Source organism: Vanacampus margaritifer, chromosome 11 (assembly GCF_051991255.1).
Source record: "Vanacampus margaritifer isolate UIUO_Vmar chromosome 11, RoL_Vmar_1.0, whole genome shotgun sequence".
Taxonomy (NCBI): domain Eukaryota; kingdom Metazoa; phylum Chordata; class Actinopteri; order Syngnathiformes; family Syngnathidae; genus Vanacampus; species Vanacampus margaritifer.
This window is the reverse complement of record NC_135442.1, coordinates 7,149,409-7,174,148: the sequence shown is the minus strand read 5'-3', so window position 1 is coordinate 7,174,148 and position 24,740 is coordinate 7,149,409. Positions and strand designations below refer to the sequence as shown.

The 24,740-nt window shown below is 39.3% G+C and overlaps 1 protein-coding gene across 1 annotated transcript in view; it reads right to left on the bottom strand.

The window, feature by feature from the left end:
- agps (alkylglycerone phosphate synthase) overlaps nucleotides 1–21,027 on the bottom strand; it is a 28,504-nt gene extending 7,477 nt beyond the window's left edge. Inside the window, exons 1-19 of the mRNA XM_077580589.1 lie at nucleotides 20,783–21,027; nucleotides 18,458–18,547; nucleotides 17,083–17,173; nucleotides 16,883–17,003; nucleotides 16,717–16,791; nucleotides 14,637–14,708; nucleotides 14,355–14,434; nucleotides 12,765–12,845; nucleotides 11,699–11,824; nucleotides 11,393–11,501; nucleotides 9,123–9,250; nucleotides 8,525–8,576; nucleotides 7,235–7,311; nucleotides 7,034–7,146; nucleotides 4,974–5,043; nucleotides 4,395–4,456; nucleotides 3,085–3,174; nucleotides 1,809–1,908; nucleotides 1,666–1,723 (exon numbers count right to left, since the gene is read on the bottom strand). Of these exons, the coding sequence (XP_077436715.1) occupies nucleotides 1,666–1,723; nucleotides 1,809–1,908; nucleotides 3,085–3,174; nucleotides 4,395–4,456; nucleotides 4,974–5,043; nucleotides 7,034–7,146; nucleotides 7,235–7,311; nucleotides 8,525–8,576; nucleotides 9,123–9,250; nucleotides 11,393–11,501; nucleotides 11,699–11,824; nucleotides 12,765–12,845; nucleotides 14,355–14,434; nucleotides 14,637–14,708; nucleotides 16,717–16,791; nucleotides 16,883–17,003; nucleotides 17,083–17,173; nucleotides 18,458–18,547; nucleotides 20,783–20,967 (1,780 nt within the window). The 5' untranslated portion in view covers nucleotides 20,968–21,027. The remainder of the gene's footprint in view (nucleotides 1–1,665; nucleotides 1,724–1,808; nucleotides 1,909–3,084; nucleotides 3,175–4,394; nucleotides 4,457–4,973; nucleotides 5,044–7,033; nucleotides 7,147–7,234; nucleotides 7,312–8,524; nucleotides 8,577–9,122; nucleotides 9,251–11,392; nucleotides 11,502–11,698; nucleotides 11,825–12,764; nucleotides 12,846–14,354; nucleotides 14,435–14,636; nucleotides 14,709–16,716; nucleotides 16,792–16,882; nucleotides 17,004–17,082; nucleotides 17,174–18,457; nucleotides 18,548–20,782) is intronic.
- Between the last annotated feature and the right edge of the window lie 3,713 nt (nucleotides 21,028–24,740).

The following is a 24,740-nucleotide window of genomic DNA, read 5'->3' as shown; positions in this document are numbered from 1 at the left end:
AACTAACATTCAGAATTTGAGATGCTGTTTATGTGTGATCAAGTCGCCACTGCAGAAAAGACCAATCTTTTGTTCCGGTTCAGTTGTGGCAGTTTTGCCAGATCCCCTTGTGAAAAAGGCTCTTGACTCCTTCGGGTAAAGCCACTTAACTAGCGCATGTTAGCATTGTGTCGAGTCCTGCGGAGACAGTGGTGAATGGCTCGACATACTTTTTTTTTCTTTTCTTTTTTTTATAAAAAGTGTATTTCTCGCTGTGCCCTCCAACCTGGCCATCCTTGACTACATCTGTTTGCTTTGATACACAAAAGCCAGCGCAAGTGGCTCCATTTGTCAGCGGCTGATTGTAGCCAGACAAACTGGTGTGTCTGCGGCCAGATAGCGAGCCCCGCTGTTATTAATCACAATTACAGAGTGGGCCTCGTACACAGGAGCCGCATCGATACCTCCCCCCTCGCCGTCACCTCCCCGGTCTACTGGGGGTGGCCCCGGCCACCGTTTGGAGGTCAGCATTCAAGCGGCAACACTAGCGGCATCATTCACGCCGGCCCCCGCCACCTCCTTTTTATTAGCAATCTTTTAATTTTGCAGCCGTCGCCGCCTTTGGGGAGAAATTGCAATTTAATATCGCGGCTGATTCACTGCATACTGTTTTTGACAGGTGTGATGAATAGCCTGAAGTGATGTATGAAAACAGCCAGGCGGATGGCAATATAGATAAGGCGGGCGTTTGGCGGAGACCTGATGTGGCCAGTGGAGTCGCTTGGCCGCCCTCGCCTGCTCACGTTACATTTCGTCGCGAGCGAGACGAACAAATAGCTCGGGATGCAGTTTGGACCCATGAAGGAGGCCAAGACGAAATGCGAACAATTTCACCAATAAAAGGTAAAAATGGTACTTGTGACAAACCACATTGGTCACAGTACCAAGACTGGCCTGTGAGGGGCAGTATGCTGCCACAAGGCATTCACACTGATGCAAAATACAACAAAGAGCAGTAGTAGAAGAAGAAATAGAAGAAGCTAGGTTAATCATTAGCTAATCTGGCAACCACAGTACAATGAGTCACACTTATTTACGGATTCTGCCGTATGTAAATATTTTTTCAATTGACTGTTTTACAATACTTTGTCCGTTAGTATTTGTTTAATTTAAAAATAGAGAGAAAATTCGAGAATTTTGTTTGGAAGGGGGGCATGTTTGAATGCCAGTATCTTTGTCTTACATTGAATTGTGATTTAAAAAATGTAATTAACTTTGTTTTATACTGTAATGTGTTAATGTATTAGAGGAGGGGGAAGTAAAAAAAAAAAAAAATAATAATTTTTAAAATAATGACCGGCCAATTTGAATGTCATCATCTTTGCCTTGTTACTGTATGTATTCATTTGTTTAAAAAAAAAAAAAGAAATGAAAAAGGCAGGGAGAGCAAAAAAAATCATATTTTTGCTTATTTTAAAACACTTACTATCTGCCCATTAAAAGAAAAACTACACTTAATAAAATAAAAATGTACTTAAAAGTTTAATAACAAACATGTCTTATAGATGACATGCAAATATATTGTACTTTACTAGACGCAATGTTGAGCCTTGTGTGTGTGCCTGTATATAAATGCTCCAGTTACGACATGCGTTGCAAATAATAATTCACGTGCGCTTGTCCTACCTCCGTGGTGATGCGATAAACTGCCCCCGTTGGCAAGGATCTCCTCTCTGGCAGCGTGCTGACGAGAAATAAAATATCACACTTTAGTCATTCATCCGCAATCTGGGAGAAAATTCGTGCATAAGGCGAATTGGATAAGGCACCTCCACTTGTTCATACACGTGCACCGGATCCGAGAGGCCCCTGTAGTTGAAGGCAAAGTAAAAGTAGACACAGGCGCCGGCGTCATATGTTTGAGTCACCCTGGAAAGCAAAAGATGAGAATGTAAACATTTGTTATTATCAACAAAAATGACAAAAAACGTCCCTTTTAATTGTCATCCACTAACAAAACAAACAAAAAAATCGACAAACACTAATAGGTCAATTTAAAATTTTACATCAATCTACTGAGCAATATCTCAATAAGCCAAACACAAGATTATTTATGTGCGAGCTTCTAAATAAAAAGTCTCTTAACTTGTTCGTAAAAATGAGTCCCCCTCTTGTGGCCTCGCTCCCCGCCGAGGGGCCGAGGGCCGAGCCCTTGTTCATTTGACATGGCCCATCACCTGGCACGCTGGCTGCTTCAGAGGTTAAATGGACAAATCAATCATGTGACAGAGCGTGGCCGGGAAATGAATAGCTGTGGCATAATCAGGCTGAGGCCTAATCTGTCCACCAGCATAGAGCAGCCGCCTGGCTCTCTTCAGCCGGCTCGCCGTCTGTCTATCAGAGTTGTCAGTGTAGTGTTAAACCTGCTAGCGCTAACGGGACACTAAAAAGGGTCCAGCCTGGTCCATGTCGGGGCTAATGTAGAGGGATTTCGGGTTGCCATAGCAATGACGGAGGTTTATTGAAGATTTTTTTTTGTATGTATTAAATGTACCCATTTTTGAAAATGTCTGTGAGAATTTCACTCATTGGTCATGATATGATCAGCTAGGTTGGGTGAAGATCCAGAGCCCCTTTTAAGTGATTTTTTTTTCTGCCACCTTACCTACGCAACTATCCCCAGAACTAAAATCCCAAGGCTCAAGCCTCAGGTCGCCATGGTAACAAAAGCCAAACTCGTCACTAGATTCTCCCTACAGAAAAAAGCTTGTTTTTTTTACATTGTGTAAAATGTCCAATAATTGATCCTTACGGTATTTGGACAAAACATGTCACAGACATGATTAGAGCACCACTATGCATTATGCACTTTAAAAACTAACTGTATTTATAGTGCTCTTCTCGTTTAAGGTGCTAGTTAAGCAGACAGCAAATTTAAATCCACAGAAGAATCTTTAGCTTTAATTTCAAAAGTAACAATACATCGCTTGCAAAACTGTCACTGATGTTTTGAGTCATTAGCGCCTGCCCAAAAACAACCTCACTGTTACTCTCAGTCGCAAACTATTGTGAGACAATCCATCACAATCACATGGCAACTGTTACCTGCATGTGGAGAATGGCGGAAACTGGACTCCTTTGTCTTTACACTCTCCTACGATGCGAGCTTTGACATTCCGGCAGATGTCCAAAACCCTGCAAGTGAAGAAAAATATGAGTTTGTTCACTTTTAATGTGGCATAGAATGAATAAAGGCTACATTTTGGCCACAAAATATTTTACAAAAAGGGGTAGGAGGAAGTGGACTTGAACATGGAGACAACGGCGACAGAGGTTCCCACTAGTGCGGAAATGGCCGCCAGCACGTGCAGCCGTGTGGAGGACGGCGAGGAGGATGTCTAATGAGCCGAGCGTCTGCGCTCGCCTCGGCCACATGCTCTCCCTCCGTGTGACAGTTAAAAATGTTAACATTTTACTTATTATAATTCCCGGTACTAGTAGAGGTAATAAGTGTTTACGATGACAACAGCTCCACCCAGGAAAATATTATATTTATAATTTCCTATAGTTACAGTAAACAAATCCGCAAGTTATTACATAGAGATGCCACAAAACGATAGCAAATCACAACTTTCTTATGAATGAAACTCCTCAACTCACTTCAACATAGTTCGTTGGCACCAAGATTCCACAAGATCACTTTTTTATAATATAATTAAATTATAAATATAAATATAATTTATAATAATGGAGGGCAAGCTGGGAAAAAAAGGAAAAAAATCTGATAACTCTTTGACTGCCAGACGTTTTCAAAAACGGGTTGTCCCCAGTGCCAGCCGAATTAAGCATTTTGACTGATCTTTCAAGGTCCACAGAAAATGTTGTGCTTGGACTATGGAAACACACATACTACCAAATGAAAGATTGGACTCTCATCTTTCATCAGAAAAAAAAGTTTGTTTCTACCTTATTCCGTTTTTCAGTAATCAACAATAGAAAATGGTTAGTTTCACCTCAGTTTTGAAACAAACGTCTTTTAACGTCTTTGGCACTCCCCCATAGGATTTTACTAAACGTTATTTAACGTTTTTGGCAGTCAAAGAGATAATTGTGGGAACACTGTATTTTGCAATCTGAACAACTCAGAATTATTATTGGTCAACGTTAGAGCCTCCATTGTGTACAGGTGGTCCTCAGTTTACGCCAACTTTTCGGGTTCCAAATGCCACTCCATCAACTTGTTTGCTGTTTTTCCTATAAATATTTACTCTAACTATGACTTTGCTACAGCATAAAAAAATAAAATAAAATAAAAACAGTGGAGGAGGACGCCTAGTGTTTTAAGCCAAGTGGTTGTGGCTAATACTTAAAAGTCGCAAGCCTGGTGCAAAAATTCACCACAATTCTGTTTTTACCTGTCCCAGGGTACGGAGGTCTCAAAGGACTCGCCAATGACATAATAGTCCATCCCAAAGTCCTGTCCAGAAAAGAACATCAACATTATACATGTAAGGTTATGCTTCAACTAAACTCTCATTTCATTAAAATGTGTAGCAGGTTGGGGACAGAGCAAAGGAAGATCACATTAAATATTCATGTAGATCTGTTTTGTTGTTGTCCTAATTGCAATTGTGAAGCATAAAGAGAGTTGAGTATCTACTCATCAATCTATCGTCAGCCATCCATCTACTCTTTCACTTTCGTTTCCCCACTTTTTTCTCTTTCCCCCCTTTCTACTTCTCTTTCTTTGAAGGTCTAATAGAATGGAATCCAATAGTGGCTTAGTCTTCAAATGCTATATGGGAATTGGTTTGAAAAGAAAAGAAAGGAATATTCAAAATCAACACACAATAAGTATGACCACATCAAATCAAGGGCCTGGAGGTCACATTTTGCAGGCTCCTTGTATTCTGTCAGAGGTCCTGCCCAGCTGCCCATCAGCTCAGCCTGCGTTTAAGAAAAGAAAAAGAAAAAAAGCCAGAGCGGTCACCCACCCGGAGGTAAGCGATGACAAAGGTCAACATGTAGCCCCTCTGCCCATTGTCCTCTCCGGCTGCCAGGCCTCTGGAAAAAAGATAACAGGGTTAATATTCAACAGTGTCTTCTTTGTGAGCCGCTCTCACAGCAGCTGCGCGCGAGCCTGTCAATCCAACAATGCGCAGATCAATGGGGCCGCGCTGTGCGCGTCGCCGCAGGTCAGCCGCACATCCATCACCTGCGGTGTGTAATCAAATCTTCATCTAGCACCCAAACTAATCAGGCCAAGCTCATTAGAAAATCGCTATATCGATTCGTGCTGTTTCCCGACACCAGAGGAAAATATCCCTCACGGAGCTGTACTTATCCATCACTGGCACTTGATCGTCTTTTACTGGAAATAATGCAATAAAGCTGAAGATGCTCGGTGCACCTGCCAACTTTCTTATGGTGCAATTGCTGCTTATCAAAAGGTCACTCCTGCAGCTCGGCCAATAACAATCTAATCATCACGAACAATCAATACAAAGTATTGTGGCACCTACTTCATGAAACAGAGTCAACAAAGTCCTTTTAAATGTATTATTATTTAGTAGTATTTTAGTATTTTTATAGTTTTAGTATTTTGTTGGTGTTTGATAATGCTCATGCACATAAGGTAATAATTAGTAGTTTTATGTATGGGTGAACTAAATGGTGGTTAGTGTTTAAATCACAATGCTAACGCGCTAATGCTAATCGCGATTGCTAACCGTTTAGCATAGGCTAATTGTGCTGGTGTTTAAGAATGCTAATGCACAGAAGGTAATAAATAATTAGTAGTTATATCCATTCAATTCAACTCTGTTGATGTAATGTATGTGTGAACTCAAAGGTGGTTAGTGTTTGTTGACCTAAAATGGTTGACCTAATGCTAATCATGATTGCTAACAGTTTACCATAGGCTAATTTTCTCAATTCAAAAAAGATTTGATATAGTAACAGCCCTAATGCTTATTTTACAAAACATTAATTTGCATAGTGTATGTATATATTTCCAATAAATACTGGCTATTTGTAATAGCTGTTGTGTTGAGAAATTGGCCTTACAAATACATTGAATCTGTAATGGTTGTTAATTAATTTTGAATAGTAGTCCATATACTACATTAGTTGTTCAAGAAAAAAAGAAAACAGGTTTCAACAATAAAGCCACCTCAAATGATTTTCAAATGACTTTGGATCATCGAGTGATAACAAGAACATTATCATAATACAAACAAATCTAGGTACAACTGCGAAATGAATCTCATACTGTAAATTACAAGTGAGTATTTATTTGTTTTGGATAGCCTTTGCGGAGGTGACATTAATATTGTGGCCAGTGAGTATACAAACATACATTTTAATAATTTCACTCTGGGGAGTGGACTATTGAGTGAAAAGCAAGCCCGAACCTTTCCAATCTGCACTATGAGGCGCCATAACTGTAACTGAATGTTTCAAATTGGCCTAAATCATCTGTGGAGCATCCCAGCGAGCCTGATGTGAAACTGATTTCCCCCCAGAAGACCTCATTGATCAGCTCCCACAAAGGCAGGCCTGGCAGGAGGACATCCACAGGTGATCCATCACTGCAAACTAAGACAAACAACTGAGCGCAACACCAAGCCCAAAGCGTCCTTTTCACCGTTACTTCTACTTAAGGCTGGTGAAGTTAAGCGAGGCGAGTGATTTCTTTTGAGGGGGTTTGCACGATCTGAGATGTTTACGTGCCATTGTTGTGACGTATGAAGGAGTAATAGAGACAAACTGAAAAAAATTGGATGACAAATGTCACGCGTTGAAGAAAAAAAAAGTAGTAATAGCGCAAGAATAAGATATTGAAATAATTCTGAGAAATTTTGTTACAGATGAAGTGAGGATTTTTAGTTTTGTAAAAAAAAATGTTAAAAATTCCACATGAAACAGTCGGAGACCAACAGCTGTTTTTTTCAGGTGTCAAATATTAGTTAAGTACACTTGACCTCTTATTTGGAGAACAGTGTGTGCCTTAATACTCCTTCAATGTGATACAGAGAAGGAGGAAAGTACTGACCCAAACTTTGCAGCAATGTCATAAACTTGCTTCTCGTGCTGCAGGACCTTCTCTCGGTCCCCCTCGAACAGCAGGGTGGCCACGCACAGGCGGTTCTGGTCGAAGCCTTTGAACTGAGAATTTAAGAGGCCGAGGTTCAATTTTCACGAGAAACACTTGTAGAGCGGCTCCGACACGGACCGCTTGTGCTCCAAGCTTTACCTTGGTGATGTACAGTTTCTTCAGGCCGTCCAGAAAGGAGGTGAAAAGTGACGACACTTGAGGCTTGAGGGCGTGACCTGTGGACAGACACACCAGTTAAAAGGTCAGCCACGAAGACGTGGATTTAGTTTCAAACATTAGTCATCGTCTTACGCTCGCACCTTCCGGGAATCAGCGAGAGCGCGCCGGTCAAGAGTTATTTGGGCTCTCAAACAAAAGAGGAGGGAAAATAAACGGCGACATTTGAATAACTTTACAACGGGCCGGTGGCGGCTGGTGACAGTGACTATAAATCACAAGCTTCTGAAGGGAAGCAGAGTTGACGCGGCGATATCAGTCTTCCTCACGCACACGTTTTTTGATTTATTCCTGATCAGACACACAAAAAGTGCCCGCGGACAAGCAAAATGAGGGCCCGGGGCCAACGGAACGGCTATCAATCAAGTCACGCGTGATGTCGCCGAGACTTAACACTTCATTTATTTCTCCCCGCGCATGCTTCAGTCTCTTCATCACTTAGTGGCCTAATTTTGTCCACTATGAGGTTTGACTATGTGTCTTTACCTCTGTCAGCACCCTCACACTGTTTAATTAATAGCTCAACATCCACGAGACGCGTCACACCCTCTCGCTGTGTATGATTTTACTCTTAATACCCGCCACCCTTTGTTCTTCGCTCCTCCCTTCCGCATGTAAAAGCGCAGTGATCTTGACAACAATCTCATTTTTCATCTCGAATGCGTAGACAGGCACGACTAAATTGCACGTGTAGTCTCAATCCGAGAAGGCATCACTTGGTCGTACTCAACATGATTAAAAGTGTGAAAGAAGCCACTAATAAGCCCGAAGAAGGTATCATGGAGTTTTAGTTATTAGTGGGGGAAACCTGGTTGCTTCATCTAGCTTGCTTAATACTCAGAAGTGCCTACTTGGTGAAAAGCGGAAATCTCGGCGAGATAATGAGATCCCTGGAGGCTGGGGGAGTTTTACTTAGATCTCTGGTGATGCCAGATGCATTGGCCAGACCTTAAGCATCATAAAACTTCAATGGAATGACGACTTCACTTAAGCCAGGGGCCATTTTTCATCTCGTTGCAGCTTATCTTCAGGTGAAATGAAAATACAACTAGTGCCGTTCATTGCTGGACTAAGATAAAAGAAGATTAGGTTGCGGTTTCAAATCACAGATTGAATTTTTTGTTTCCAAAGGAATGTTCAAAACCAGGAAGTGATTGTGAAGTGAAAGTGATTTGCAGATCCCCCCCAAAAAAAGGGCCCAATAAAACTTACCAAATTTAAATTGCTCATTATCCATTAGACGAATAGATGCAGGAGCACACCTCTAAAATAAGAGAAAAAAAAAAGAATGATGAAATAAATTTAAATCAATATAAATTCACTTTAATTTAATGAGAAATGATACAAAGTAAAAATAAAGAATAATAAATATTGGGTTTTTGTTGGATAAGTCTGTAAAATCATTGGTAGATCAACACAAAACTTTAAAATCAGACAAGAAACATTCTCTGCGAACAGATTACAAAACTGTTGAAAATTATTTAAAAAATAAAAAATAAAATACTCATATTTATAGTCTATGGCTAGTAGTTTTGCTGACTGTTGAACACTTAAAAACATTTGAATCAAAATGGGCTATTTAAATACATGTATTTTTTTTAGAAACAGATACAAAGATTTAGCATAAACACAAAGTCATCATACTAATGGTGCTGCTGTGACAATATATTAAATATTTATTGTTTGTGACTACTTGACAAGATCCTCAACTGTCAGCTTGGGTGTAAAATTACGACTTCTGAGTTTAATTATATGACTTTTTTGTCATGTTTTTTCTTTGTTTAGTTAAAAAAGAAAAGTGTAGCGTTACCTGTTTGGCAACTTCTCGAAGACAAGCGACACCCTTCTCAAAGTTGGGGAACACCACCGAGCCGTATTTCTGATACTCTGGCATGGGTCGAATCTTCATCGTCACCTCAGTGACCACACCCAAGGTTCCTGTGGGAAAATCACACCGATTATAAATATGAAGGCACAAAAAAACAAGTCAGTTAGGGCCAGTCATTTATATGAACTTAGGCCTCCTTGTTTTTTTTTTTTTTTGTTTTTTTTTAAAGGGTTCTGGTAAATGTCCTGGGGGTCCTTGTGGTGACCTTTGTCTCACATTTCACCGAAGGGATCTGGTTTTCTACCGGGGCAGGGAGTGGGGGTCAATAAAGATTTATCAGCGAGGAGCATGAGGAAATAAAGCAAGACTCTCTCAAAGGCAGGCAAGCGCAGAGCCGCAGCTCATATACAGATACGGCTAAACCTCTGACCCCACACCTTATGACCCCAAAAAACTCTTCATTAGAGAAGAAGCCACTGTGCGCGCTTGAAAACGTGGACGCGGGGGTTATAATAGTTTCCCAAACAGATATTTGTTGGAAGGATTCTTTTTATTTTATTTTTATTTTTTTTTTATCTCAGTGCCCTAAACATAAGCAACCACAACGTCAGATTTGTTTTAAAGGAAGACTAACAAGCACTTTTACAGCCTGAAAATTGTTTTAGACATTGAAAGAAGTTCTAAATTTTTATTTAGCATACTCATATTGGAAAGATTATAACACTTGCAAATAAATCAAGCTCAAGCCAAAATTCTCCGAGCGTGTTTTCTGCCACGAGCAGTTATTTTGGACAAATGTTCAGTTGCTAGTGGCAACTGTTGCAGGCGCTTGCTCAGTTGCAGTCAAAGGAGCTTACTGTCCTCAAACAAACAAAAAAAAACATCACAGGGCGTCTGGTTCTGTCTTCAAAGAAAGGTTTCTTTGTTAGATCTGCTTTTGGAGTCTTATTTTTAATGATGGATTTTTTTTCTGGTTATGGACTTGTTCTGTAAAATTTCTGCTTTCTTAACAAAAGGGCATGTATAAAAATCCCATTGACTATCTGATCACATGCAACGGGCTCAGCGGTTAATAAGGTGCTCTGCATGACTACGGACAGCGTCTTGACGAGCACACACACACACACTTATTAGATGAGCATACTCAGCCTGTTATGGCTTTTAATGAAGTCTCAAATGTGACAATACAAGACACAAGCTGCTCCCCAGTGGCAAGCGTGTAGCTAATTTACTCAAGACCCGCAGGCTCCTCCTTCTATGGCTTCTAATAGGAAGCAGGGGAGAGACTGATAGGAGGTGCTTGTGTGCTGCATCTTAAATGATTTTTACTGGTTCACTTGTTGTTTTTAAGTGATTTACTGTTCTCCCGACATTCAATAAATGGCTGGAAAGTGTATCGGCGGCTGTGGCTCACATATTTGCAGTTCGGCATTTGCATATTCACAGATTTTGTTTCGACCCTATCATAAAAACTCGCCAGGTCATTGACTTTCAAGTATTGCTTTGCTGCCATCTTGTGGCATCTTGATGACATGTTGAAGTGAGTTGAGGAGCTTTGTTTGGGACCAGAGGTCGGGCAACATGGACGAGCAGAAAAGCTATTTGGACCGTATCTGGACCATAGCACTGCATACATTATATCATCAATGTTGTCTTTTTAACTTGTATGTAAACGACAGTGTTTTGGATTTCTGAATTTAAAACGAATTTATTGACCTGCTGCAAACCAAAAGGCAAAAAAAAAAAAAAAAAAAAAAAAAACGTGTTTTATGTCAATTCTATCACGTGGAGAGTGCAGTTAGCCACGCTGGATTTACATTGTGACATCGGTAGGAAATTATAAACTTATTAATGGAAGGTGTAAATTCTAGGATTTTCACAATTCATAGCCCCAAATTAATTCAGGGATCCCCATTAAAAGAAAAAAAAATAACTTAAAAAAAAAAACGCAATACAGCAGTGGAATACTACAGTATATGAATGTAATTAAAGTTTATTATTTATATTATTGTAATGATTTGACTTAAGTGGCAGAGCAGGGTTTTTGTACAAGGCAACATCGTCAATGTCGGTTTGCATATCAGGTGCGGCTAGTATACTGTAAATAGTTGTACCGCAATCAACAAGCTCACTCAGGGACAAGACCGGTCAAGGACGGGGCACTGCAGAGTAAATGAGTAAGCATGATAATAGACCTCATGTTGCTACTTTTCATTCAGATAGGACTAGAAACAGCTGTAAACGTAGCAGACCTTCAGATCCCATGATGAAATGGTGAACGTCCGGTCCTGTAGACATGCGGGGACCCTGACAGCTCTTTTCAATCACCCCACGTGGCGTCACCATCTTAATGTGGACAACCTACTCCCCCCCCACCAGGGGAAGCAAAAACAAGCTGTATTTAGAAAGAAATATGGTTTCCTCTTTCGGGTTTACAAATTAGAACCATTGCTGCAAGCCATGTGGGACCACTCATGCTGTGGTCGGTCCACTTCAGGGGGGCGTGAGTGAAAACGTTTTGTAAATCGTTTGCTTCCTATGAACAGATGAGCACGTACCAGGTCCTCGATGTTGCCGTAGATGTTCTTCTTCATGCCTGACGCTCTGGTTGCTACCCAGCCCCCCACTGAGCTGAACTCCATGGAGTCCGGCTCATGGCCTGTGCAGTAGCCGGTCTTGTTAAGCTGGCGCAAACAAAAGGAAGCTGTTAAAAGTCAAATCATGTGCCAATTTAAAGCTTTGTTTGGATTTATTTTAGGGGTGTCAGTCGATTATTATTATTTTTTAATCGTAATTAATCACATGACTTCAATAGTTAACTCACGATTAATCACACATTTTATATTTGTTCTAAATGTACAATAAAATATACAATATTTTTTCATATTCTTGTCAACATAAAAGTGGGGAAAAAAATATAACTATTGGAAATATGGCTGCATCTTTTAGTGATTGATAAAGTAATTTCATAATAATTCATAACATTTCATTAAAATTAAAAAGATGTAGTGTAAAAAATTTGTGTGATTTGTGTTGGGTCATTTTTCTGCCACTAGATGGCATAATTGCATTTGTAAGACAGTAACATTTTTTTTTTTTCAAATGAAGCGCTATCTAATCTTTAACAAGAAGAACTTGTGAAATTCTGCACATTTTTAAAATTGAGTGAATTATTTTTTTAATTAGTGGTGTTAAAGAAACTTTAAATTAACACGAAATGAATGCACTAATTTTGACACCCCTTAATTTATTTTCACTTTTTCATGTTATAAAACAGTATGTTTTTCTTCATTATCACCCATCACTGATTTTACAAGACAAATCACATGGCTCTACTCCCTTATAGTGAGGCACTGCATGTGGCATCCATTTTGACTACGGTGTAAGGAAACAAGTGTGGTTCCTTGGCCTGTCACAACATGTGCTTACGTGTCACTGCTGTGTGGGGGATGAGGAATTTTAGTAAATACCCAACAACCTCCACAAGAGGGCCTCGAAACGAAATGTGATTCAAGTCATGACTTTGAGCCTCTTTTTTTTTTTTTTCAGTACTCTGTCAAAGTGGTCCAGTCTAAATGCAGAAGCGTCTGCAGTAGATCCAAGCCAAGACATTGCTGTCCTCACCTGCCGCTCCAAATCCTGACCAATGATGCCGGCTTCCAAGTGTGCAGTTAAATTGTTCTCATCGATCCAGAGAATGCGGTTCTGTATGGGAGGGGGGGGGGGTGGGTGGGGGGAAACAGGTCTTTTTTTAGTCAAGCTGTTAATAATAACGTGTGTGCGTGAGCTAAATGTGCGCAGCGAGGCCACAACATTCAGCTCCCTGAGGTTAAACTCAATTTAATATCTAATTTCAAATATCTGCTTCTTATTTGGGCCTCTAAGCACTGGGCTCAGGCCTACCTGCAGGGGGTCACCGCGCCCACCCCCCGCGCCATCAATTACACTGCAGAGGTAATAAAGTTTATGTTCCTCCTTTGCTGCTTCTTTCGCACACCGGAGCCACATCACCTCCGACCTCTGACCTCGGCAACAAAAAGCCGGTGGGAGAGCGGCATATTTATCGTTTTCACATAGTTCAAAGGACAACACTGTACTGGATATTTGTTGGTTTATATTCTGTTGTAAAAATGAAACGTTATCGTGTTCATGTGAGAGAGCTGGATTTACATTAAGATGAATGGATGCTGCAAAATGTTATATTGGTGTTATGTTACTAATATGTAATTGGATTTATGGAATGCAGCTGTTTTATTACGGTTATTTGAATGGCTTTGTTGCTTAAAGGAAAACGTATGGTGAGTGGACATTAATTGTTTTTTTTTTTTAATGTACTTAATTTATTTCAAACCTGGAGGGGGAAAAAAGTAAACAAGACATTCTATATTTTTCAAGTATCAGGAAAACAAACAAATTTTAGTCACTTTAACTCATTCACTGCCATTGATGGCAAGAGTATGAAAACCTAGAATTATTGTTTTTTGTACATTTAGAACAGATATAAAATTTGTAATTAATCGTGAGTTAACTAAAAGCCATGCAATTAATTCCGATTAAAAAATGTAATCACCCGACACCCCTAATTTTTTAATATTTTCTATTTTTAAATAAAAAATAAATAAATAAAATAATTGTTATTATTTTTTTCCAATTTATAATATACATATTTTTAAAAGAAAAGATTCATTATTATTATAATTGCAATTACTTTATTTATTTATTTTTAATTTATTTATTTATTTTTAATTAAAAAAAAGAAAAGATTATTAAAAATTAGGGGTGTCAGGTGATTAAATTTTTTTAATCGTAATTAATTGCATGGCTTCACTAGTTAACTCACGATTAATTACAAATTGTATATCTGTTCTAAATGTGCAAAAAATAATAATTCTAGGTTTTTATACTCTTGTTAACAAAAGTGAAAAAAAATGCTTAACTCATAGAAATAGTTCAAATGAATTTTTGACGTCTATAGCCGTCAATGGCAGTGAATGAGTGAATTGCAGTCGCAAATTAAATTCTGACTTAGCTATCACTTATAAATTCAACTTCAATAAAAACATGCAGTAAAAAATAAAAGTATTTTATTTCACACGCTCCCAGAGAGGAAAAGGAAATGAAATAATGTTGAAGTGTACCAAGGTTGACTCGGTGTCAATATTGATGTCTGTTTTGAAGGACTTCCTTATTGCAAGGGCCGTTTACAGTACATACCATCTGAGAGGTGTCCAGAGAGACAATACAGCGAGCTTCATCTGCGGGACACTCGAGACCGTTGGAGACGCTTGTGCCTCCTGTATGCGGGACATACGGCAAAAGCACGGAAATTGACTGTCTGGAACAATCAAATGTTAAAAACACATCTTTAAACTATAGTAAAGCTTCATGAATCCATATCTTTAAAAATAAGCATTCCCCCCTCCCCTAATTGTAGAAAGCAAAAGACAATACTGTTGCTATCTGCTCCATAGTCTGACTAGTGCTTTGAAAACTCACCTCCGTAAGGTATTAAACACACGTCGTGTTTGCACGCCAGTTCCACAAGTTTGACGACATCATTGTGGCAGTCTGCAAAGACACAAGACTTCAAAATTGAGGTCATCCCGATAAGATATATACAACCATTTAACCTCCCTCTATTGCAAACATAAATTAAGTTTCAGAGCACATTCTAAAATAAATGAGATATGACAGAGGTGATAAATTGTGTGTTTATATTGGCAGGGCCATTAGAGAAGGAAAGGGCAGGAAAACAGGGTGTGTGTTCATTTGCCAGAGGCTTTTCCCAGGTGGAGTGCGGCGGCATGAAGTGGTGCTCTTTGTGGTGAGGTGATCCGAATCAATACAAATGTGTTGCAGCCAATAACAGAGCCCGCATCAGGTCACAGTTAGCGGGGAGGAGGATGCACTTAAGCGTGGCTAAAGTGTTTTTGGCAGCAGCGAGGAATGCCTGCATCCTGCTACAGGCTGCTGACTGACAAACACAAGACACGCGGCTGCTTTTTTAAAATCAACATTTTCACAAAATGAAGCTGACTCAAAACAAACAGATTGGCTTGGAGGCAAAGTCACAACTAAATAATTGCTCAAAATGAGAAAACAATAAGCTATGCGATTAATGACTGCTATGTTAAATTAAATGTACATTATTGTATAGAAAATAAAACAGAATTAAGCATAAGCCAATTTGAAAATGATGAAAATATGAAACATGCAAATTGCAAACATGTTAAGACAGGATCATGCTTTGCAGATTTAAATGGCTGCCAAAGATCCATTCAGCATTAGATTACGTTATAACTCAAGACATGACAGACAATTAAAACATCATGTGTCTATTATAAGTGATGACATTTGTATTCGATTTTTTTCTTTTTACAACTTTAACCAAATATCTTCGCAAAAAACACTTTCTCATCATTAAAATCTAAATAAAACTCTGCTTGATATATTTTCCATGCCCTCAGGGCTGCTAAAAAAGTACAGCAGGGGTCTCCAATCTTTTAGAGAGCTAATTTGGCTGAATGAAAGCCTCCGGTGTGTTTTATAGATATGACTGGTAGCATTTACTATACTATAACTTTACTATACTGCATTTGCATTGCAGATCTCCCCAGAGTTTCGTTCCGACAGCCGCCACGTAACCCCGGAATCCGTCATAGTCTATCACAAAGCGACGCTAACGTGGTAGTAAAGTCGCAATAATGGTAAATATTTGTATGAACAATACTTCTAGACAATAAATATACAGCAATTGAGAAAAAAAGAAAGAATGTAATGTTAGGTTAACTGACGACTCTAATTTGTCCTTAAATGTGAAATATTATTATTACTTGCAATTTTTGTATTATTACAACTATTCTTTGATGCTTGGGCGTGATAGAATAGCGACAGCCATGATAACAGATATCGAGAGTCAGAATCATCAATGCGAGCCAAAAGTGGATGCCAACCAGCCTCCATCGGACACTTCTCATAAAGCCTGCAATCATACATATTAATTAGGGGTGTGCCCAAAAAAAATTGATTCTCATAAGAATCACGATTCTCTATTAGTACGATTCAGAATCGATTTTAAATGTCCCAAAATCGATTTTATTTAAATTATTTTATACTGCCTTCCCTTTGTTTGTGTGTGCCTTTATTGGGAGCGCTCTTCATGTTGTACCCGATTTGTCCACTTAGGGGCAGTGTGGTTCCACGCGGTCTGATACACTGTTAAGTTGTAGCCACATTAGAGAGTAGAAGGAAAAAGTCACGATCAAGTTATTCCAATAAAAGTTGTTTCTTTTTTTTGCAGCGTGGAGCCGTTCTTTTGAGTGATAAAACTGCCGCGGCTAGAGCACCAATTAGCATTAGCGAGTGAGACTGGAGTAGATCATTACGATTCCTCGAACATCTAGAAATTGAAGCAAAAATCATTTTGAAGCAAAAATCGTTCTGAATCGAATCATGAGACATTCAAAGATTCCCACCCCTAATATTAATATCCGTGACTCAAAAAAGATGACATGAATGAATGAATGAATGAATGAATGAATGGTGGCAGCACCATAACAAAAACTTAGAAACTCACTAGGCCACACCACCACATCCGGAAGGCGACCAAATCTCCCTTCTCGTATGGCAAAAATCTCATGTAAGCAGTGCCCTGTCAAAGACATCAGGGAAATGAGCAACTTAAAGCGCACATGCAAAACTGAAACAGAGGAGAGCCGAGCTATCTCCCCAGTGAGCGTTACCGTGGCTGCGAAAGACGCGGTCCTCCGCATCGTGAGAGAAGGGAATACCAGAGGATTTCAAATCGTCCACAAAGGGCGTGTTAAGAGTGGGAGCTTGTACGGCGTTGCTGTTCAGGAGGGGCTGGGACAAAACAAAACATTGTCATTTACTTGGCTGCAGTTACGGCGGACAGAACAATCATGAATAGAGAAGAACTCACTGTTGCCAGAGTTTTGTGATGTAGACTGGCTCCAAATGTGCTTTCAAACCAGTCTTTCAGGCCAGGGATGATCATACCACTTAATCTATATCTAGATGGAGATCAGGAGGACACATTTTTTGTTATATTTTACTGACAACTTACACAAAAGAAGTTAAGCAACATCATGTTTCGTTCTATTAACTCCCTAAATAGCTTTCATCTTCTCATGCAAAAAAAAAAGAAAAAAAAGAGAGCAATGATGATGACATGTCAAATCGGTAAAATTACCGAATGAACAATACTGAGCTCTCCAGAAAAAAGAAAAAAAAAGGACGACACATTTTTTGTTCTTTTTTACTGACAACTTACACAAAAGAAGTTAAGCAACATCATGTTTCGTTCGATTAACTTCCTAAATAGCTTTCATCTTCTCATGCGTGTCACTCATGTTCTTCCTGCACTCAACGGTCACTTTTTTTTTTTAGGGGCGACTCCAAAAAGTCTTACGTCATACGCAAAATAGAGTGCTACAAAAAAATATATAAAAATATTTATATATCCTAATATTATAGATACCATTCTCGTTCTTTTACAGCTAAAATTTAGGTGGAATTGAATTGTATATATATATATATATATATATATGTGCATTTCAATAAGGCGTTGCAATTTTGATAAACAGTTTTCTACCAAAATTGTGTCTGCATAGGACATGTTATATTAACCTTTCAAATGAAAATGTTTTTGGGGGACACCCTAATGTAGTCAAAATAAAACATTATCAGCAAGGGCAATTTTATCTCACATTCATATTCAAATGTACAACAATTGTGGTGCATGTTTGTCTTACTATGAAAGCAAGGCAACCTCCTATCTTAATCCACTAGTTTATACTCTTTTTACTTTTTATGCAAATGACCACCCCAAAATAAAAGTGACTCATCAAGTGCTACATTAATGACAAATGAGCAGCATATATGAGGCCCAAGTGTTCATCAAAAATGAGGAAATGTTATTTCTAAAAAGTAACTTCATATCATTGTAAGGCACTGTTACATTTTTAAAGTACTAAACAGATGCTTTCTTTTGAATTTGAACAAATCTCCTGTTAACTATGGCTGAGGAAAGACCGTCACTTATACAAGCACTTCTACACAACAGCCACTAGATGGCAGCAGTGTGGTGTCAGTAGAGTGAGTGTACGCTGGCAGGGTGGGGGGCGAGTTGCTGATGAAATGATTGATGCAACACGCCCCAAAATTACAGTTACATGAGAACATGAGAATCCTTACACAAGATGGTCACGTGAGTGGTTAAGATAACGTGTCATTTGGCCTTAGGAGGGATCGTTGAACAGGTACAAAAGCCGTGTGATACTATACACTTACTGTACCTTTTGCCAGTGAATTCTGCTTGGTTTTTCTTATTGAATTGAAACTTTGAATCGCTGTAGCCCCAACCGTTCCATTTCATGATCTCCTGCCTAGAAAAAAAATATATGACGTGATTGATGGTTAATGGTTAATCACAAGATGTTACAACATCCTAAATAGTTCAGGGGGGTGTCTTTTAAAGCAACAAGACACCACAAATATCTGATAGCCACAAAAGGCTGACGTCAATGCACTCTGATTTTATTCAGCCATTCAAAACTTTCCATCCCATTCAAGGTGGGCCTTTTTATCGTCGGGAAAGCTAATAGTCGGAAAAGTAAGACAGCCACACCTATTATATTCTCTGGAGACATTCATGGACATGCTCAGAATATACTCGACAGCTTTTAAGGTCCTGAGGTTGTACGCTTGGGAATTACGCAAACATATTTGGGAAAAATACTCCTTAAGTGTTGTACTATTATCTGCAGTAGCAATATGTTGAGGCCTTGTATAAGGTGTTTTGCTTTTTTTTTTTTTTTTTTTTTTTTAAAAAAGGCTTTTCTATGCTTTTATTTCAAAAGATTGGACATGACCGCACACCTACAGACTGATTTAACGCAACTGCGTTTCTACTGTACGTCTTAAAAAAGGCACTATACAAAGTTTTTAGCAAAATGTGTGCTTCTGTTCTGTCTTATGCAAATAAGTAATTGTTCATCCAGCCTCCCATACTGCTAATATGCGATTTTTTTTTTTTCAAGCTGCTCATCCAGAAAAATAAAGATATTTAAAAAATTACTGAATTAGAAATTACTATTCTAGAAAAATGACACTTTGCAGACTTGAAAAATCTTTGGAAACACACTTAACAGATACTGACCCCAAATCGACTGTGCTAACTGCTCAAAGCCTGAATGGAATTTCTCAAACAAACGCAACCTGAGTTCAATGACCTTACGACCACCAATTTAGTTGGTGATGCAAATGTAATAATGCATAGCTTCCTTCTTAGAATGTGATGTCATCTGAAAAAATAAATAAATGAATTCAATTTAAAAATGAAAGCATAGGATATGTGTAGCTTAGCCAGGTTTCTTCTGTTTATCTTTCATTGAACGAGACGGCTTAACCAGCATGTTTGCATTATTTTCCTCTGACACCACTGACACATTAGAATGCAATAATAACATAAATATACCTACATAATAGGGAAAAGGAAAAAACTTGCCAAACCAGAAATGCATAATATGCATATTATAAAACATATATCTTGTTCAAGCCATTGCTCATGGAAGGAGTTAACCCGATGTACAATAAAATGTGAACAAAGTGGTAAAAGGATTAATGATGATTTATCAATTTAAGTCTATAAAACTCAAAATATTGAACATTAAATATTGAAAAAGCAAAACGTGTTTATTTGATTTGATTTATTTACGAAATCTGTACAGGCCCGATAGTCATGTAGACGCTCGTGGCCACTGTGAAAGTAGAATCCTGCAGAATATTAAGAGCATTATTGAAATTGGTATCATGTAGGCAAAACCTAAAAATATCTAAAAATAAAAAATAAAAAAATCATAATTTGTTGCGTTTGCAGTATTGCTACAATGTGTCACTGACCAGAAGATTGTACAGTTAGACGCGGCCAAATTCTTACACTCAACTGCAGCTGTTGAATCCGATTGGACGTCAGATGACAGCTCAACATGCCCGAGGTTTCATGAACGCAACTCTGCTGCCAATAGGGTGAAAGTCAGACCACCATGACTCTTAGCCAATCAAGTCAACCAAAGAATCCCAAGTTGGATTCACTGACTCGTCTCTCGGTTGTGAAGCAAATCCCGCGATAAAGTGGAGTATTAAGAAAACAAAGAGACAGCAACGTACTAATAGTCTGTTGTCGTAAACTGCGTATGCTGTATAAAAACGCAAACTAAAAAAGTCGTGCTCGATTTGGCGAACGTTCGACACAAGACGCTCCGCAAAATATTTCATCCATTGTTCGTTGTCAATTACTCATTATCCTCAAATAACAGAAAACCACAGAGTACAATAAAACTAACTTTATAGTCTCCGGATGAATGAAATGAAGACAATCGATGTATTTCATGAAGTCGCACTCACCAGGTATTCAAACCAGTGCTAACAAGCATTCTAACCAAAACCGTTTTTCCGCGTCCTCACTAAGGAATTTGTCCTCGTCTGAAAGGTAAATAAATCACAGCTAAGGTCACCGCCACTCTCTCTTTTCGACTTTTATGGTGCTAGTTAGTTACATAGCTGAAGCTACAGGGGACGTGTGGACCCTCCTCAACCCCCGCTCCATCACAGCCTTGTACCTCCTCCTCGGCATCGTCGTCTTCTCCTGCCGGGCGGCATCCGCCTCGCTCCCCTGGGCTTTGCACTCCGCGGCTACAATGGCGGAACCGCTATCCATCGGTGCTCGCAAATGCCCTGCAATTATCCTCAACCTCTGCTGAGCGACTCGTTGGCTGTCGGAGCCGCTGCCACTGTCGGACGCCATGCTGCTTCCGTGTTTGTGACGAGAGGGAGCGGAACTGTCATACGGCTGAGGAGGAAAGTGTGTGGCGTTCACGTGAATCTGGGGAAAAAGCAACGCCCTGGCATTTGACCTTATGGAAAACGTGTTTTGCACACGACATTTTCGCTTATAATCATTCATCATTTACTGTTTATTGGTTAATCGCGTTTGAGAATGCGGTCTGTTTTATTGAATAACAAGTATCAGAGAGGATAATCCTCGGAATGTGAACATATTGTACTGTGTGCATGGTTAGTGATAAATTAACCGACACTGGTCTTTTCAAACCATGTCAGCCCCTTTTTTAATTTGAATTTATTTAATCATTTATTTATTTCCGGCTAATCTTTAAACCGATGGTTTCACACATAGTTGTAACGTTTACCACACTGAGGATGAGGACCTGAAGCCATCGTTATGTTTCCCAGGATGCTTTGCGAGACATATGCTGAATTCTATGCAATGACTGGAATGACACTACAGTAAATGAACTAAGACAAAATATTCTCTTCTTCATTATCACTTGTTGACAGATGATAAGACTATATATATTCTGTCCAAACCTTAGCCACATAAATGTTGGTAATTGAATTTAAGACCTGTTTTACTTGGCTGAGAAAGGTTATTTGGAGAGAAAAAAATCAGTCTATCCGTTTGTCTGTTTTGATTAGATTTCAATATGTATTAAAATGGCTAACTGGTCATACATGCAATTTTAAAGTGCTCAACACCATCTACAAAAACGGTGTCAATTACACTGTGAACTCGGTTCTTTCCTCATTGACTTGTTTGATGCACTGGTGGCTTGGTTAGTAAACCTCAAATTAACCTGAACCAACACGAGTTCACTGTTGACTTTTCTACTTCACCTCCACTGAGTCACCAGACCAGCATGACTACTGTTTCCATACGGTACCATCCACCGCATTAAGTAATGATTTAACACATACGGATCACAGTCGTACTGAAATGTAGGATTCTAATTCAATCCTGTTTAAATTTTAAATGAAATGGACAAAAAGATTGAACATGCAGAGGAATTTTATTTCAGAGAAAAACAGCAAAAGTGCAGCAAATATTCAGATGCTTGAGGACTTATTTCCCGTATCTCGTATGATTTAACTTCCAAAACAAAGTTCTGTAATGCACTGACTGCGAGCAGTGAGAGTCTGAGTGTATCACAGAACTTTATTTGGAAAGCCACAGTGCCACCTCATAAGTTTGTCTTCATCCAGCAGAGTGACATGGAACTCCCTTGACCTGCAGCAAATCACAAGAACCACCATACATTTGTTGTACTTTAGCACACTTTGAACATCAATGCATACATAAAATGTCTTTCTTTTTTTTTTTACCCATGTGTGGCCGAGGTGTGAATGCTCCATATGGAATGGGCCTACTGGGTGGCTACAAGTCTTAACACCAGGCAGGTACTGTAGGCCAAATGGAAGTCTTTTGCACATGTGCAGTAGTTTTAAAAGGATTTGTGCAATTGTGGCCATTTAGAGATAACTGTTGGATATAAACAGGACAATAATGCCTCTTTTACAGAGTTGATCCACTTGTAGCTTCTACCTGTTGAGCCTTGAGGATTCAACAGGCCTTGGCAAGGCTGATTTCACAAAGTCAACTTGTTGACAGTATAAAAATAATAATAATAATAATAAAAAAGTGCACAAGGTCAGCAAAGCTTCTGTTGACCATTATCTAACAGCAATTTAGGAACACTTGCTACTTTAAGAGCCTTGACAACTTTTTTTGTTTGCATGAGAAATGAGAAAATACATAACGTGACCTTTCCATCCTGCACACGAGAAAAAAAGGAAGAATATACGTCAAGTGGGTTAGTAAATAGTCATAGCGGGAGCCATACAGTACCTGCATGGTAGGTAGACATAAGCGGTCAGCTGCAGGAGCCGAACAGTCTGCTTCTAAAAATGCAACGAAAAGCAGCGAAGTGAGGACGTTGCAGGGCCACCTCGAGAGAGCGATGCAAAGCCACTCTTTTCTTCGCTGCACTTGATGTGCTGACGTGCAAAAGCGATTCAAGTGGTGAGCTGGCTGCTGCTGCTGCTGCTTCGGTCGCCGTCGTTTTACCTTTTCTTTTGCCTGGCCGCGAGTGAGTGCTGCGTGCAGTTGACTCAATGCAGCTGGAAGAATGTCGACGTGGAGCTGCCAAACGTGAACGCGTGCACATGAGCGCGCTTCACAGGAGAGCATGGAGGGCTGGGGGGGTGAAAAAAAGAGAAAGACGCTTTTTTTCCTTTTTTTTTCCTGTGTGTGAGTGTGTGTGTCATTGCACGCCAGTGGACTGCACTTTACTGTGGGTTTCTTTGCACAGAGGTGACAGAGTCAGTACTTTTTAAGTTCATCTTATTCTGTGGATAATAATAATAATAATAATACAAATAATAATAATGAAGCTGCTTAATGATACTCTACCATAGTTCTTCAACCTTTCATATAGAACTCAGAACAGCATGATCATTTGCACAATCTAATTATAAGATTCAATACAGTGAATATAAAGTCTACACACCCCTGTACAAATGTCATCATTTTTTTGTGATATAAAACAAGTGAAACCCAGAAAATATTTTACAATAATTTTCTCTTTCTGTGGCCTATAACTCATACATCTCAAATGAAAAACAAAAGTCAGTGTGAGTTAAATAGAAACAAAAAGGCACAGGGGGGAACATCCAAACTCATACAAGAATGCCAGAACACAGATTTGAATCCTGAACCTCAGAACTGTGAGGCAAACAAGCTAACCGCTAGTTTACAGTGCTGACTACTACCCTAAATATACCCCCTCCCCCCTCCAAAAAAATGTAAACTGAATATTGCAAAGACAGACTTGTAGATATTGTACTATAGAATTTTTTTTTTAAATTTCAGAGTCCACATTGAGGAAAGACTGGAGAGTGGTTGAGAATGCTAGCAAACACTGCACTTGTTTACTTTATGCTAACGCCGTCAACGGTCGTGTTGAACTAACTAGCATAACGTCTGTGTCAATTTACATTTCAATCACGCCTTACATTTTATTTACTGTATGTTTTATGCGTCCTGGAGAGAAGGAGCATGGTGGAGGAAATGAAGAAAGCAGGAGTAGGAGGGAATGGAATAAAGGACATGCTGGAATGGAGTCACAGTGGGAGAGTCGGTAGGGGTCAGGTTCTTTAGAGCTGGACTCGGATGCTCACCTAGCAATAATTGCTAGCGATAGAGCCATGTGTTTCACCAATTATTTCAGTTTTCCTAATTTTCTATTCATTTGAGTACGCACTCTAGCATACTAAGCACTTTTGTTCGCATGAGTGAATTGCGCATTGCTTAGTTGTAAACAATGACTTGGCCAATTTCTACTATGCACTCTAGCATGCAATTAGCTTGCTAGCTATGCCCACACACCGATAAATGCATTTTGCCTGGATGCCACAATTTACAGAAAAGCTCAGTGTTGTTATTTAAATTCCCAAGTGTTACGTAGTACGTAATAAGGTATTGAAATGTTGGTATGAATCCGCTGCCAGTCTGCGGCGTCCTCAAGCTCGTTAGCCCAAAAGCTAGCTGATGGCTAACACGTCTCGTTGTGGCGTACGTGGAGACGCTCCGAGACTACTCGGCGGGATCCAGCCAATGCGAATATATCGTAAAAGCTCAAGCATAATAGAGGTGTGTAAAGTGTCTGAAAACTGAGAGAAGTGCTTGCATTTTCACAATATTGAAGCCTTATTTTATTTAGCCTA